Source organism: Microcaecilia unicolor, chromosome 7, assembly GCF_901765095.1.
Source record: "Microcaecilia unicolor chromosome 7, aMicUni1.1, whole genome shotgun sequence".
Lineage (NCBI taxonomy): Eukaryota > Metazoa > Chordata > Amphibia > Gymnophiona > Siphonopidae > Microcaecilia > Microcaecilia unicolor.
This window is the reverse complement of record NC_044037.1, coordinates 47,307,609-47,321,305: the sequence shown is the minus strand read 5'-3', so window position 1 is coordinate 47,321,305 and position 13,697 is coordinate 47,307,609. Positions and strand designations below refer to the sequence as shown.

Sequence of the window (13,697 nt, the reverse complement as noted above, 5' to 3'; positions counted from 1 at the left end):
TTTTTGAATTTGCAGAAATGCTAAGCAGATGCGACATGAAATTAAGGCCAGTTAAACTTGCCGTGAATCTGAAGCACCATCTTTTTTTTTTTTTACACCACGTAAAAATACTGTGGAATAACCCTATCCACACAACAATTTCTACAAGCTATAAAACCTGACTAAATCCATGTGTTGTAAACTTCACGGCTGAAGAAATGGAGCAACGCCCCAAACTCAGCTTTCACATGGGACTTTGGGCTTTTAAAAATATTCAATCATTTCTTTACTTGACAGTATTGAACTGTACCATTAACAAGCTCATACTGTGACACATCACTTAATTTACATGTGAAAATTTCACAAATAATGTGTACAAAGGTAGCCACGTTGTAGTTTTGTTGCCATAGCAACAACAACTCAATATAATTAGTGAACAATGAATCTATCATTGTAGGAGTTACATACAAAGTTAATTTTGTTCTTAAACTGTAAACTATACAAACTAGTTATGGACCATGTTCTATACCTTGCCATGCTTCAGTGTTGGCCTATAAGAAATCTAAATGGGCTCAATACATGTATGAAAGTCTCAAAACGTTTCTAACTCTCCTTCAAAATTAAATTCATTACTTACTAAAGAAATAAACATATATATATATATATATATATATATATATATATATATATATATATATATATATATCTAGATATACATAGATAAAAGAATATAATGAAAAAAATCTTAACCATAAGTAAATGAAAATATGTGACATGAATTACTACGCTACTGCTTAGTAAGATCATGTGTGGTAGCTACAGTATATTTACATTTGAATTAGGTCACTATAATCTTCAATATACAGTATATTCTAAGGCCCTCAACAGGCATACGATAAAATCAGGTCACCAGCAAAATAAATCCATTCAATAGGAATGGGAAAATAAGAGTTTCCTTATAAATTTCACTCATTAAAAAAGAAAGAAAAAACAACATTTTTTTTATATTTCTATGAAACATACAAGAATAAAAACAAAATGAAAATGTCATTAATTTTGTGTACTGGTATGTTTTATAGATTATGCTAACATAGAGATGCAAAAATAAAGTCAAAATTTGAAACTAGATATTTAAAAACTAAATAACATGGCTGATTCTGAACTGCCATTCAAATTATTATATATAATATATATATATATATATAAAACTAAACCCATTGTAGTTAAAATAATTTTTAATGATTTTATGAATGCAAATTCTTATTCTAATCATTTTCACTCTTGTTGTATGTTATAGTTAAATGGTGGGGGTATTAATTTTTTTATTTTTATTATTATTCAGATGACTGACTGATACCTCCACTCACTTTCTAATCTCAGCTTTTATTTTTCCTCCATATGACCCGTTTTATCTAAGTTTCAGCATTCTTGCATATTGTTTGCATAAATCTGAGGGAAATGGACAAAGAAAAGTCATTTTGGATAAATTATATACTAAAACAGAATGGCGGGAAACTTATAAAACATGTCCCTGGGAATCATAGTGATCATAAGAAATTGTACATACGCCTGCCAAATGACGAAGTCTCTGCCTTATGACATTTCTTTAGAGTCACCAGCTAGTTCTGTGACTTTTTAAATGAAGTTTAAAGTCTGGCGACTGCTTTTCTTTTTTTTGCACAAAGAAAAGTACAGCAAGCCATTGCCCAGATGGCTTACATAGTGCTACCTCCATATGGCATCTCTGCCCAGATTGTTTTAATTTGGTGAAGACATTAGTGCTTCAAGCTTTTCCTTAACTAATTTACAAATTAACTCTAAAATTTGCCAGCAATTTGAAAAACTGTTGTGGCACCCATTAAAACTACCTCATTGAACCTCTTCTTAAATGTCTTTTCAGTGCTTGATGGTGACGTGAAACAGCTATAGTTAGTTTACATTCTCTATGCAGAACTATGCCAATGCATAACATGTAAATAAAATATAGACAGTTACATCACAGTATCAATAATACACAGAAGTCTATTTAGCACTGGAAAAGGCCCTACCTTCTCCAACTCATAAAACCACAGACATCTGACTGTTTCCTTTCTGGCTTAACATGATCAGATCTGCTCTCTGTTGAGGCACTGGCACAGGTTGTGGAAAACCCATGTTGATACACAAATATTTTCAAAACAAGAAATACTCAAATCCACTTTTTCCATTAAAAAAAATGTTAATAGCTTGGAAAACAGGAATCCAGTGATTAAAAGAACAAGAACGATAGAGCCCGCACACACATGTCATTAAATTCTGATGCGATGGGCTCACTATTGCTGCAATTTAAGTCATGCCATGATCCATTATGATCACACAAAGTTAAAATTAATAGTAAGAGCCAAACTCATACACTGCTCTGTTGCAGTATACAATCAGTTTGGAATATATATATAAAAATGAATTCACATGAGCAAAATGAGCTCATAGATTGATTATAATGATGTATCACATCGCTAATCTTAATATTTGTCTGCAAAAGAAGTTTATTCATTTCACAGTGGCCAATCACAACAGCACAAACTCACGAGTTGCTATGTTGCAGTATATGACCGATTTGGGATATACATATGGTAAAATGAATCGTGACTTGAGAAAGAGCCATTGAACATCCCTGGATATGAGCTATGAGAAACAGATTTACTTTTTGGGATCTGCCAGGTACTTCTGACCTGGACTGGTCACTATCCAAGACAGGATATTGGGCTCAATGGACCTTGGCCTGACTTAGCATGACTTTTCTTCTGTTCTATGACTGCAGGATAATCTGCTTTTTGTTGCCAGATGACCAGACTGCTAAATTTTTCAGGATACTTTAACACAGAAAAAACTTAGTCAAAATGACTATTTTCACATAAGGGAAAAAAAAACAGCTTATATGCTGGGTTCATGTCTTATATTTTTTTCATATCTTAATGATTGCTTCTCAAAGGGGTCCTTTTACAAAGCTGCAGTAGAAAGTGGCCTTAGCGTGCCCTTACATGAGTCTTTCCCATGCGCAAAGGCCATTTCTACCGCAGTCAGAAAATGAACGATTTTCTATTTTCCAAATTAATGGTCATGTACTAATGTTGCCATTAGCGTGCAGCCATTAACAAAATTAGCGTCTGAGCCTTTATCATCACCTATTTTGTAGTTGGTAAAGGCTCATGTGCTACTCCTGTGCTGAACAGTTAGTGCACGGCAATGCCAATGAGCTGATTAGTGTAGAAACACCCCCTCTCTGGCCCTAAGACATGCCCCCCTCAGCCAAAAAATAAAAAAATATATTTTTTAGCTTCTGGGTAGCACGCATAGATTTGAAACTTAGGGGCCCTTTTACAAAGCGGTGGTAAGCCCAATGCGATCTTACCGCTGGCCCAACATGGGCGCTGTCGGTAATTCCAGCCCTAGCACACGGCATTTGCTATGCAGGGAAAAGAGATGGCTTTTTTGTAGTGTGGCGCTAAGCCGACAGTAGCGGTGTGCTACCCGGTTACTGCTGAGTTAGCGCAGGAGCCCTTACTACCATCTCAATGGGTGGCGGTAAGTGCTCCCCCTCGCATGGCCACATGGTAAGAGCAATCTTACAATATGGCCATGGCTATTTTCAGGCAAAAACGGCCCCCGCTGCTAGCACATGGCTCTTTTTATCGTAGCTTAGTAAAAGGATCCCTTATCGCGGGAAGCCTCAGTGCACTTTGGGGCCTTTTAAAATGTGGTAAGCATGCGTTAGTTCTTATTGCAGCTTAGTAAAAGGACCCCAAAGTGCTTTACATTTTAAGGGCCCTGTTTACTAAGCCGCTGTGTAGGCATGCTAACTTTTTAATGCGCACTAACAATAAAGACACCCATTGTATTCCTATGGGTGTCTCTAGTGTTAGCGAATTTTTAGCACGCACCAAAAAGTTTGCGAGCCTACTGCGCAGCTTAGTAAATAGGACCCTAAGAGAGAAAATAACACTGATGAAATGCAACATTTTGCAAGAAAACCTGAGGTGCCCATGAGAGGCTCATGATGCTAGAACTGAAAACAACTATATCATGGCTTGCATTTTTTTTATAAGGCCCCCATTTTTAAGTGGCTTTAGGTCTCCATTTTTCTGACTACAGAGGATTCATAAGAAGAATGAATGGCTAAAAAATTACATGCTGCTTGAAAGTCAGTGTTTAAGACAATAACTTTTAAATATTTTCCATTTTTGCTACTTCTCAAAGATTCCAATTAATAGAACTTGAAAAGTTTTGTTTTTTTTGCTTTTCTGAGATATGCACACCTGTAGACTGACAACACTAACACAAAGGCCAACAAATGGCTTTCACTTTCAGATGACAATGACTCCTGATCATTACTGAGCCTAACTCAAAACTGAAATGGAAGTTCATGGTCAAGGGCCCTTTCACCCTGAAATAACAAGCCTCTAAAAACAGACAGCATAGCAAGAGCAGAGAAAACTTTGTAAAGTAGCATGAAGCCCATCCTTCTTGTGTCATATTTATCAAGCACTGCATTCCTGTTTCCCTTAACAAAATTCAGAGATAAACAACAAGCTATATATGAAACATAGGAAATAAAATGAATGAAAAAATGGTCTTGCATATACTTGATAATGATACACACTTTTAAAATGAATTCATTGACTATGATGTAAACAAAACAGTAAGATAACACTTTAAAAAACAGACAAACATGTATCCATCAACAGTATTCAGTAAACCAACAGTCCTCTTGTGCAGAAGCACATATGATGGTAGTCCTAAAATGAGAAAAGGCCTGATCCTTTGTCTATAGGAAAAAAGCTCAGTGAATCAGGCTTTACGTGTGTTAATGTGTTACAAAAAGTCTATTATAATTTTCTACTTATATATATTGTTTAACAGAGTGTTGTTTGTGAATTGTTTCTATAGTGCCTTTTTGACATTCCCATTGATTTTTTTTTTTTATTTTTTTTGGTTATCATGTTGACTGCAGTAGGCTTACTGTAGGGGTGGCTGAAGAGGAAAGGAAGGAATATTTACAGAATGGCCATGTGCAGCATCCAGTGGAGAGGTCCTGGTACTCCAGAATTTTGCTGTTCAGAATTTCAACATGGTCTACTAGAGGGAAAAATAAAGAGTAAGAAGTCAACCAATAACATTTATTTTCAGGACATATATCTTCACTGGACACAGACACTCAGGGGTCCTTTTACAAAGGTGAACTGAAAAATGGCTTGCAGTAGTGTAGACGTGGGTTTCGGGCACGTGCCGATCCATTTTTTAGCGTGCCTGTAAAAAAAAAAAAAAAAGGCCTTTTAAAAATATTTTTGCCGAAAATGGATGTGCAGCAAAATGAAAATTGCCACGCGTCCATTTTGGGTCTGAGACCTTACCGCCAGCCATTGACCTAGCTGTAAAATCTCACGCGGTAACCCCGGGTGGTAATGACCTACGCGCTCCAAATGTCACTTGGCGTGTGTCTGTTATGTGCACCCAAAAATAACAATATTTTTCAGATGCGTGTATTGGACGTGCACCAAAAACTAAATTACCACAAGAGTCACACAGTAGTTGGGCCATAACTTCATTTTGGTGTGCAATGGGCACACGTAGATGCTTACGTGGCTTTGTAAAAGGACCCCTCAGTTAGTGGATTCTTTCTACTTAAAAGAATGTTATCGCACTAGGACACTGATTCACTGGTATGGAAGAAAGAATCATTGTGCAGAGCCAATTCTAAAGGCTACTTCAACGTAGGGTGGCCTTCATTGGTTTAACTGTTTAACTACCCAAAAGAAACTTGTGAATTCCTTTCAATCATGCAATATCTGGGAGATATATATATATATATATATATATAATAGTGATACAATCCAAGTCCATGAAGGCAAATGCCATTGTAAACAAGATGGCTGCCCTCTAGGATTAGAATGAACTAACTAAAATATCATCATGTATCTTGGCATTAGCCAATTTGCATTCTTAAAATATAGTAACATACATAGTAACATAGTAGATGACGGCAGAAAAAGACCTGCACGGTCCATCCAGTCTGCCCAAGAAGATAAATTCATATGTGCTACTTTTATTTTATTTGTACTGTCCTCTTCAGTGCACAGACCGTATAAGTCTGGCCAGCCCTATCCCCGCCTCCCAACCACCAACCCCGCCTCCCAACCACCAGCTCTGGCACAGACCGTATAAGTCTGCCCAGCACTATCCCTGCCACCCACCACCGGCTCTGGCACAGACCGTATAAGTCTGCCCAGCACTATCCCCGCCTCCCAACCACCAACCCCGCCTCCCAACCACCAGCTCTGGCACAGACCGTATAAGTCTGCCCAGCACTATCCCTGCCACCCACCACCGGCTCTTACAGGGGCTGTTTAAGTCATGCATGTATGTGTGTGTGTGTGTGTGTGTGTGTGTGTATATATATATATATATCCCAATTTTTATCCCAATTTTTTCCGCACATTAGAAATCTTATGGAAAACCCTCAGTAAGTAGATTCTAAGGGCCCTGATTACTAAGCCGCACTGTAGGCACGCTATCATTTTAGCGTGCGCTAATGCTAGAGACACCCATAGGAATATATGGGTGTTTCTAGTGTTAGCGTACGCTAAAAACGATAGCGCACCTTAGTAAACAGGGCCCTAAATTTGTAAGCAAAATCTGCTGTTTATTCTACTGCCATTACTATTATTTATATAGTGTTACTACAAACACATAGCACTGTACAGAAACATGTAAGAGATTGTACTTGTTCTTAGGGATTTACAATCTAATCAAGATAGACAAGCAAGGTGAATGAGTTTGCATGTGTTCTCCAGCTTTTCCTTATGAGACACTGGAAGCTAAGAATCTTGCTATGATTTATATATATATATATGGGGCCCATTTACTAAGCCACATAAGCGTCTACGTGCACCCAATGTTTGCCAAAATGGAGTTACCGCCCAACTACCGCATGGCTCTTGAGGTAATTTCATTTTTGGTGTGTCTGAAAAATATTTTTTATTTTTGGGTACGCGTAACAGATGCGCGCCAAGTGGCATTTGACATGCGTAGGTCATTACTGCCTGGATTCTTTACCGCTAGGTCAATGGCTGGCGGTAAGGTCCCAGACCCAAAATGAACGCGCAGCAATTTTGATTTTGCCGCACATCCATTTTCGGCAAAACAAAATATACCTTTTTTACATGCAAGCTAAAAATTGGATCGGCGCACACCCAAAACCCGTGCCTACACTATCGCAAGCCATTTTTCAGCGCGCCTTTGTAAAAGGACCCCTAAATGCTGTATAAAAAGCATAGGTAGTAGAACAGGGTGGCTGCCAAGGTTATGGCATGATTAACTTTTTTGCCCCCCATGGAATCAGCAACTAGGAAGCTTAGGGGTGGGTAGGGGAATGGCTGGTTTGTTTGCCCTTTGCCCAACCACAAAGGTGTTTTGCTGCTTAGAATCTACAATATATGCTAAATCATCAAGTCCATTTCTTTTGGAATCTGAAACACATGGCAGTGCATTATATGAAACTCTCATACTGACAGGAATTTGGTAGATAAGCTGTTGAAGGGAAGGATGCAACCTAGTTAGCATCAAAATTAACAACATCATAAGCCAAACTGGAGTACACATGGTATGATGAAGAGTTTAATCAATTACAATTTGCTGAAATCCATAAGTTTAATACCATCAGTAAATGCCAGTTGAGACCCCAAAGCAATCTGATGTGTTTTACAGTTAACTATCAACAGTGATTTCTCATTTAGACCCAAAAAACTTGTTCTAAATGACAGAATAACTGTCCATTTTTTTTTATAAATATTGTTTATTGGCACAATCTCATACAATACAAGATAGCGTGACCAGAAAATTGAGAAACATTCCACAAAGAAATAATTAGCTAACAAAGAAGAATATTAAATCTGCACAAACAAATACTAATCATGTGATTTTCATTTTTCTCCCCCCCTCCCCCCACTTTGCTTCCATACAAACATAACTGTCCATTTTAATCTTTCCTTTTGTGAATTATTAATCAAAATGATTTTTTTCCTTGTAGTATTCAAAAAGATCAGTACAGAACTGATTCACTGTACAAAACTGCTGTGTGATAAACAAGCATAGCAATTACCACATTTTTTTGTTCCTTCCTCTCCTTTAATGAAAGAAATTCTGTATTATTTAAAAGTTTCCTACACAATTAGAGTTGTCATGTCTAGAAAAGAAAAGCTAGAATGTTTTGCTAGTTTTACATGGAAAAGCAACACAAAGCAACAGACTATGAAAGCACTAGGTATAGCAATGTTGTGGGGAAGAAGCATATTGGCTGCAACCATCAAGCCAATCATCAGATCTTAAATCTTAAGCAAAAACACGACGAGGTTCATATTCAAAGAGCTGAAGAGCAGCTTTGTCCACTAAACTTTCTGTGAATATTCACCCATATCTTGTCTAAAGTTATGCAGAACAAATTGTCCACATAGCTGTAGACTAGTTCTTGGCTGCATAGTTACTTGGGATAACTTTGGCCGGCCAGTGCCGAGTATCAGCACTCACTGGCCAAAGTTAAACCGTGCCCTGGGAATGCCTTTAGCTCAGGCAAATTTTGTGCATGCTATGAAAATTTAGCTTTTCAAAGGGGAGGGGAGATTTTAACCAATATTTGTCTGGCTAACTCCAAAAGTTAGCCAGGTACCATTTTGAATATCAGCCTCTGTGGTTACAACATATCCTTCCATCTTATGATTAAAATAAATGTAAAACCCCTTCATAGCCTCTGGAACCTATTTGTATTGAAAAGAGTACTGACTAATTAATAGATGCACATATTCTTTTTCCTTGAAAATGTGTATTTGACTTGAAAAATGTCTCTTACTAATCATGTAACTGTGAGACCCTGTAAAGCAAACTGAGGGGGCCTTTTACTAAGCTACATCTAAAAAACCTTAGCTGCCTGTGTAGTTAGGGAAGGATGTGGGTAGAAAAGGGATGCAGATAGCGTGGCTGTATTTAACATCAGCTCAAGATGTGGCTGTATGTGCAGACACTCTACAAGCAGTCTGGCATCACGACCACCATCCTGTAAGGGAGGTGAACCTAAACCACCCCCCTCCCCCAACCATTGAAAGCCTGAACTTCTCTTGATGGAGGTCCAGCTCCCAAACATAACCTCTCAAAGAGCTCTACTCCTATCCTATCCTCCTTGATCCAATCCCCCTTTCAAACCTCTCCCCTCTAATCCCACTTAACCCAATTGCCTGTATGTGGAAGGCTGTCCCTAGAAGTAATACCATGAGATTACTGCTAGGAGTCACTGCTGCCATTTTGAAACCTGGCGCTAGATGGGAGTCGGGGATATTGGGGAGGGTCTTGGAAGCGGAAAGATCAAGATGGGAACTTGATGGGGATACACCTTTGTTTTGGGGGGGCCTTATGTTAGTTGGCAGATATTGTCGGGAGAAGTCAGAGCTGGCAGGGGATATGATTGGCCAGCAGTAATACTGGGGTGGGAACCTGTTTATGTTGCTGCGATACTGTTAGGGTGGGGGTCTGCTTATGCTGCTATCACAGGTTTATTCCCCTTTGGCCTGGCACCACATTATATGCACCTGTGCTATTTGCCGATACACATAATGTGGTACTGCCCCTTAACGCTTGCAGTTATGATGTGGTCAGTGACAAAACTTACCATAGTTTAGTAAAAGGTTCCCTAAGCTTCTAAACTGTAAAATAAAATTTGAGACAAAGAGAAGCAGTCTTTATTGGTTCATCAATACTCCCAGGATTCACAAACAAGTGCCTGACATGGCCATGTTTTGCCAAAAACCGGCTGTGTCAAGGGCTAAGAAAACTGCAACACTGGACATAAATAAATAAAAGCTTGATTTTGAATTTTACTGGTTTTATTTATTGCATTTGTATCCCACATTTTCCCACCTTTTTGCGGGCTCAGTGTGGCTTACAATAAATTATGAATAATGGAAATACAATTTGTTACAATTCAGGTTATGGATTATATTGTGAAGTGTAAGCGAGATAAAGTCAAAATCGTTAAGGAATAAATTAATTGAAAGGAAAAATGAGAGAAATGAGACATTGGAAGGAGAGAAAACGGGAAATTAAGGGGCGCTATATGAAGCATATGGTATACATTTTTCTGTGAGTAAAGGTATGAGTGTGGTGAGATTTGGGGGTTGTGAATTCATAAGTGAATGTATTGATGTATTACTGAATAGTACGTGTAAGCTTTATGTGTTTTGGTTCTTTCCGTAAATTTTATCAAACAGATGTGTCTTCAAACTGATCAGAGACACACGCGAGTGAATGTTTTCATGTTTGGTTTTAGATTTATCTGCATGTGTTTGGTGCTGCACCACCTATTTTTTAAGGGGGTCTTTTACAAAGTGGCTGTAAGCCCAACGCCAGCTTACCACTTGCTAAAAGTACAGCTGAGCTACCACAGCAGCCGGAGGTACTTCTCATCCCCAGCGCGCACCATTTCCAGAGCTACAAAAATATTTATATTTTTGGAGCGCTGGTGTGTACCCGGCGGTAATCAGGCAGTGCCGCATGCTGTCTGGTTACTGCCACCTCAATGGGTGGTGGTAAGTTCTCCCATCCGAAATGCTTCACTTGCTCACGTCCATTTCTTAAAAAAAAAAACAAAAACCCAAAAAACCTACCTTCTAGCCGCTGATGTAATTATAATAATCATTTTCTATAGCACGGGAAAAGGTGCTCTGCAGAACCAAAACTACTGCAGGGCGCCTGGGTAGTGTTGTTTTACCACGTGGTAGCCCTACCGCACCTTGATAAAAGGGTCCCTTAGGGGCCCTTTTACAAAGTGCTTGCCACGCGCCAATACGGAACTAATGCAGGAGCCTGGTGGCAAGTCACACCCCCAGCACCATTTCCAGCGCTACAAAAATATTTTGTAGCGCCGGGGTTTGCCCAGTGGTAATTGGACAGCGCAGGAGATGGTAAGGCCCCCCCCCCCCCCGGAAATGGCCATGCTCTAATCCCTGTGATTAGCGCAGGGCCATTTCCTTTAAAAAACAAAACAAAACAGCCTTTTACCCATTGTGGTAAAATGGGGCCTTGGCAAATGTTAGAAACACAGGCAGATGCTACCACAGGCCCCGTTTTACCGCAGTTTGGTAAAATGGGCCCTTTTACTAAGCCGCTGTAGCATTTTTAGCTTGCGGTAAAAATCAGCTGGCGGTAAATGTCGAGACGACAATTATATTCCAATGGGCATCTCGGCATTTACCGCCAGCTGATTTCCACCATGAGCTAAAAATGCTACCGTGGCTTTAGTAAAAGACCCCCTTAATTATTTATTGACTTATTTATATACTTATGTACATTGAGATTTAGATATTTAGGAGCCCTTTTACCAAGGCACATTGGGGGAGAGTCCATATATGGCGCCTACAAAATCCGCACGGAAAACATTTCCGCCTAAGCGTATTCTAAAGTGGCGCCTAGATTTAAGCGTGGAATGTAGAATACGCTTAGTTGATATCCCACCGCCTAAAACTATGCTCATCCATTTACGCCAACAAAAACACGGCATAAATGCCTTATAAATTTTAGAATGACCATAACCACGCCCCCCTTTGCCTGCATGCATTAAAATGTAGACGATCTGAATAACAGAATATGCTTAGCGATTTGTGTGCGTAAATTCTAATTATTGTCAATTAGTGCTCATTATTGCTTGTTAAGTGCTGTTAACAATGTTGATTGGCTTGTTAAGCCAAAGTTACGTGTGCTGTTATAGAGTCCGCTTAGGTGCGCTATATAGAATCTGAGAGATAAGGGATACCGTATGGGTAGTGCACAATTACCGTTGGGTGTGCCTAGGCACCCTGTGGTAATTTTGGTTTTACTGTACGCCATTTCCTGTGCTAGATTTTCTAGAACATGGGGCAGGGAGTAGGCATTCCAGGCAGTAATTGGGCAGCACGAGCACATTGCTGCCTGCTGCCCGATTACCACACGAGTAGCGCTTGAGCCCTTATCGCCTTCTAAATAGGAGGCAGTAAGGGCTCAAGCAGTAATGGTCACGCACTATTTTGGAAATAAGCGCATGGCCATTTATAGAAAAAAATGAAATTCGGCCAGTTTTAAGATACACTACATAGTGGCCGAGCGTGCGGAAACCCACGTGCTGTAACTACTGCCAGCTACTTTTTAGCACAGCTTAGTAAAAGGACCCCTTACTGACTTATTTATATATTTATGAATTCATTTATTCTATAGATGTGTTTTATTGATTCATATGTGTTCCTTATATATGGTATTACAAAGCTCTTATAGATTTTGAAGTCCTTATTTAATTTTTGATTGATCTTGTATTTTACTGTTTTTATGTCCAATGTTGCAGTTTCCTTTGCCCCTGACGCAGCAAGTGTTTGGCAGAACCAATAAAGACTGCTTCTCTTTCTGTTCCACTTTGGATCTAATAAACCATTTGCCTTCTCGCTTTCTCACAGAAAATTTGAGGACAAGTTTTAAGTGCACTTTATTCTTAAACAACCATAACAGCAACAAAAAAGAGACAATTGTTTTTTTAAGGTAAAGCTCACAGAATAGAACAGGGATGTTAAACTCTGGTCCTTGAAGGCAGTCAATGGTTCTGGTTTGCTGGATAAGAACAATGAACTCTCAACAGGTTTCTTTACCAAGTGTCTCTAATTTGTGGTAAAGTACACATTATCCTTATCCTGCCAATCATACCCTCAAAGACTACAGTTTGAAATCCCCTGTGATAAAATATGAAAAGAAAAAAAATCTGATTATTGCTATTCATATGGGGTAGATTCTATATATAGCAACTAAAAGGTTGGTTCAGAAAAAACCTGCTTAAGTGGTATTCTGTCAGCTGCGCCTAAAGTTTGGTGCAGTTTATAGAATAACACTTAAGCGGAGAGGTCATGTGTAAATTTAAGCACCACCATTTGCACCAATGAAAACATGGTGCAAATGTCTGCACCTAAATTTACACACGGAGCACTGTGTAACTTCAAAACCAAGCCCATGATCCTCTTCTCATTCCTGTGCCCCCTTTTTTGGGCAGAGCATAAATTTTAGACGTGGATCCTGTGCCCAAATTTACACATATAAGTCCCAAATAAATCTAATTAGTGTCAATAATTGCTTGTTAAAAAGCCAATTATTGGCACTAATTGGCTCATTATTCCATTAAATTGCATGTGCAAATCGGGAACGCACCTAAATTTGCATCACAATTTTTGGTGACTTCTAAAAAATCAGGGGAATGCTGTTTTAAGCTGTAGTTTTTCAGACTGCACAAAAAATGTAATTAAAAAAAACAGATTTTATAGAGTGACTATCTTGTCTACCAACCTTTTGAGAGGACACAGTTTCCTATATAATAGTAATATCAAGTTTATATAATAGTAATATCAAGTTTGTGAAAACTGTTATTTATATTAATACTAAAAAGAAACTTACTGTTCTATGGGTAACTTCTACATCTGTGAAACAAACAAGCTGCTACTCAGTTCATCTACTGATAATTGGGATATCTACAGTGAAAAAGATGTCAAATTAAAAAAGCTCATTCAAATGATTCTATTTTAATTTCTTTTCAGTATGTGTGGTTGCTTGGTTAAAAAAAAGTCAGCCCTGAGAAGGAAACATTGGAAAGAGCAGGAACTGTTTCTGTGATGTCACCTTGTTCTACA

At 38.6% G+C, this 13,697-nt stretch overlaps 1 protein-coding gene across 3 annotated transcripts in view; it reads right to left on the bottom strand.

Annotated features, from left to right (window-relative positions):
* Positions 1–5,005: 5,005 nt before the first annotated feature.
* The window catches only part of MBNL3 (muscleblind like splicing regulator 3), a 243,631-nt gene continuing 234,939 nt past the window's right edge, over positions 5,006–13,697 (bottom strand). For all 3 annotated transcript variants that reach the window (XM_030209574.1, XM_030209575.1, XM_030209576.1), the window contains 2 exons: positions 13,465–13,538; positions 5,006–5,094 (listed from right to left, as the gene is read on the bottom strand). In XM_030209574.1, coding sequence (XP_030065434.1) covers positions 13,482–13,538 — 57 coding nt within the window. In that variant the 3' untranslated portion in view covers positions 5,006–5,094; positions 13,465–13,481. The remainder of the gene's footprint in view (positions 5,095–13,464; positions 13,539–13,697) is intronic.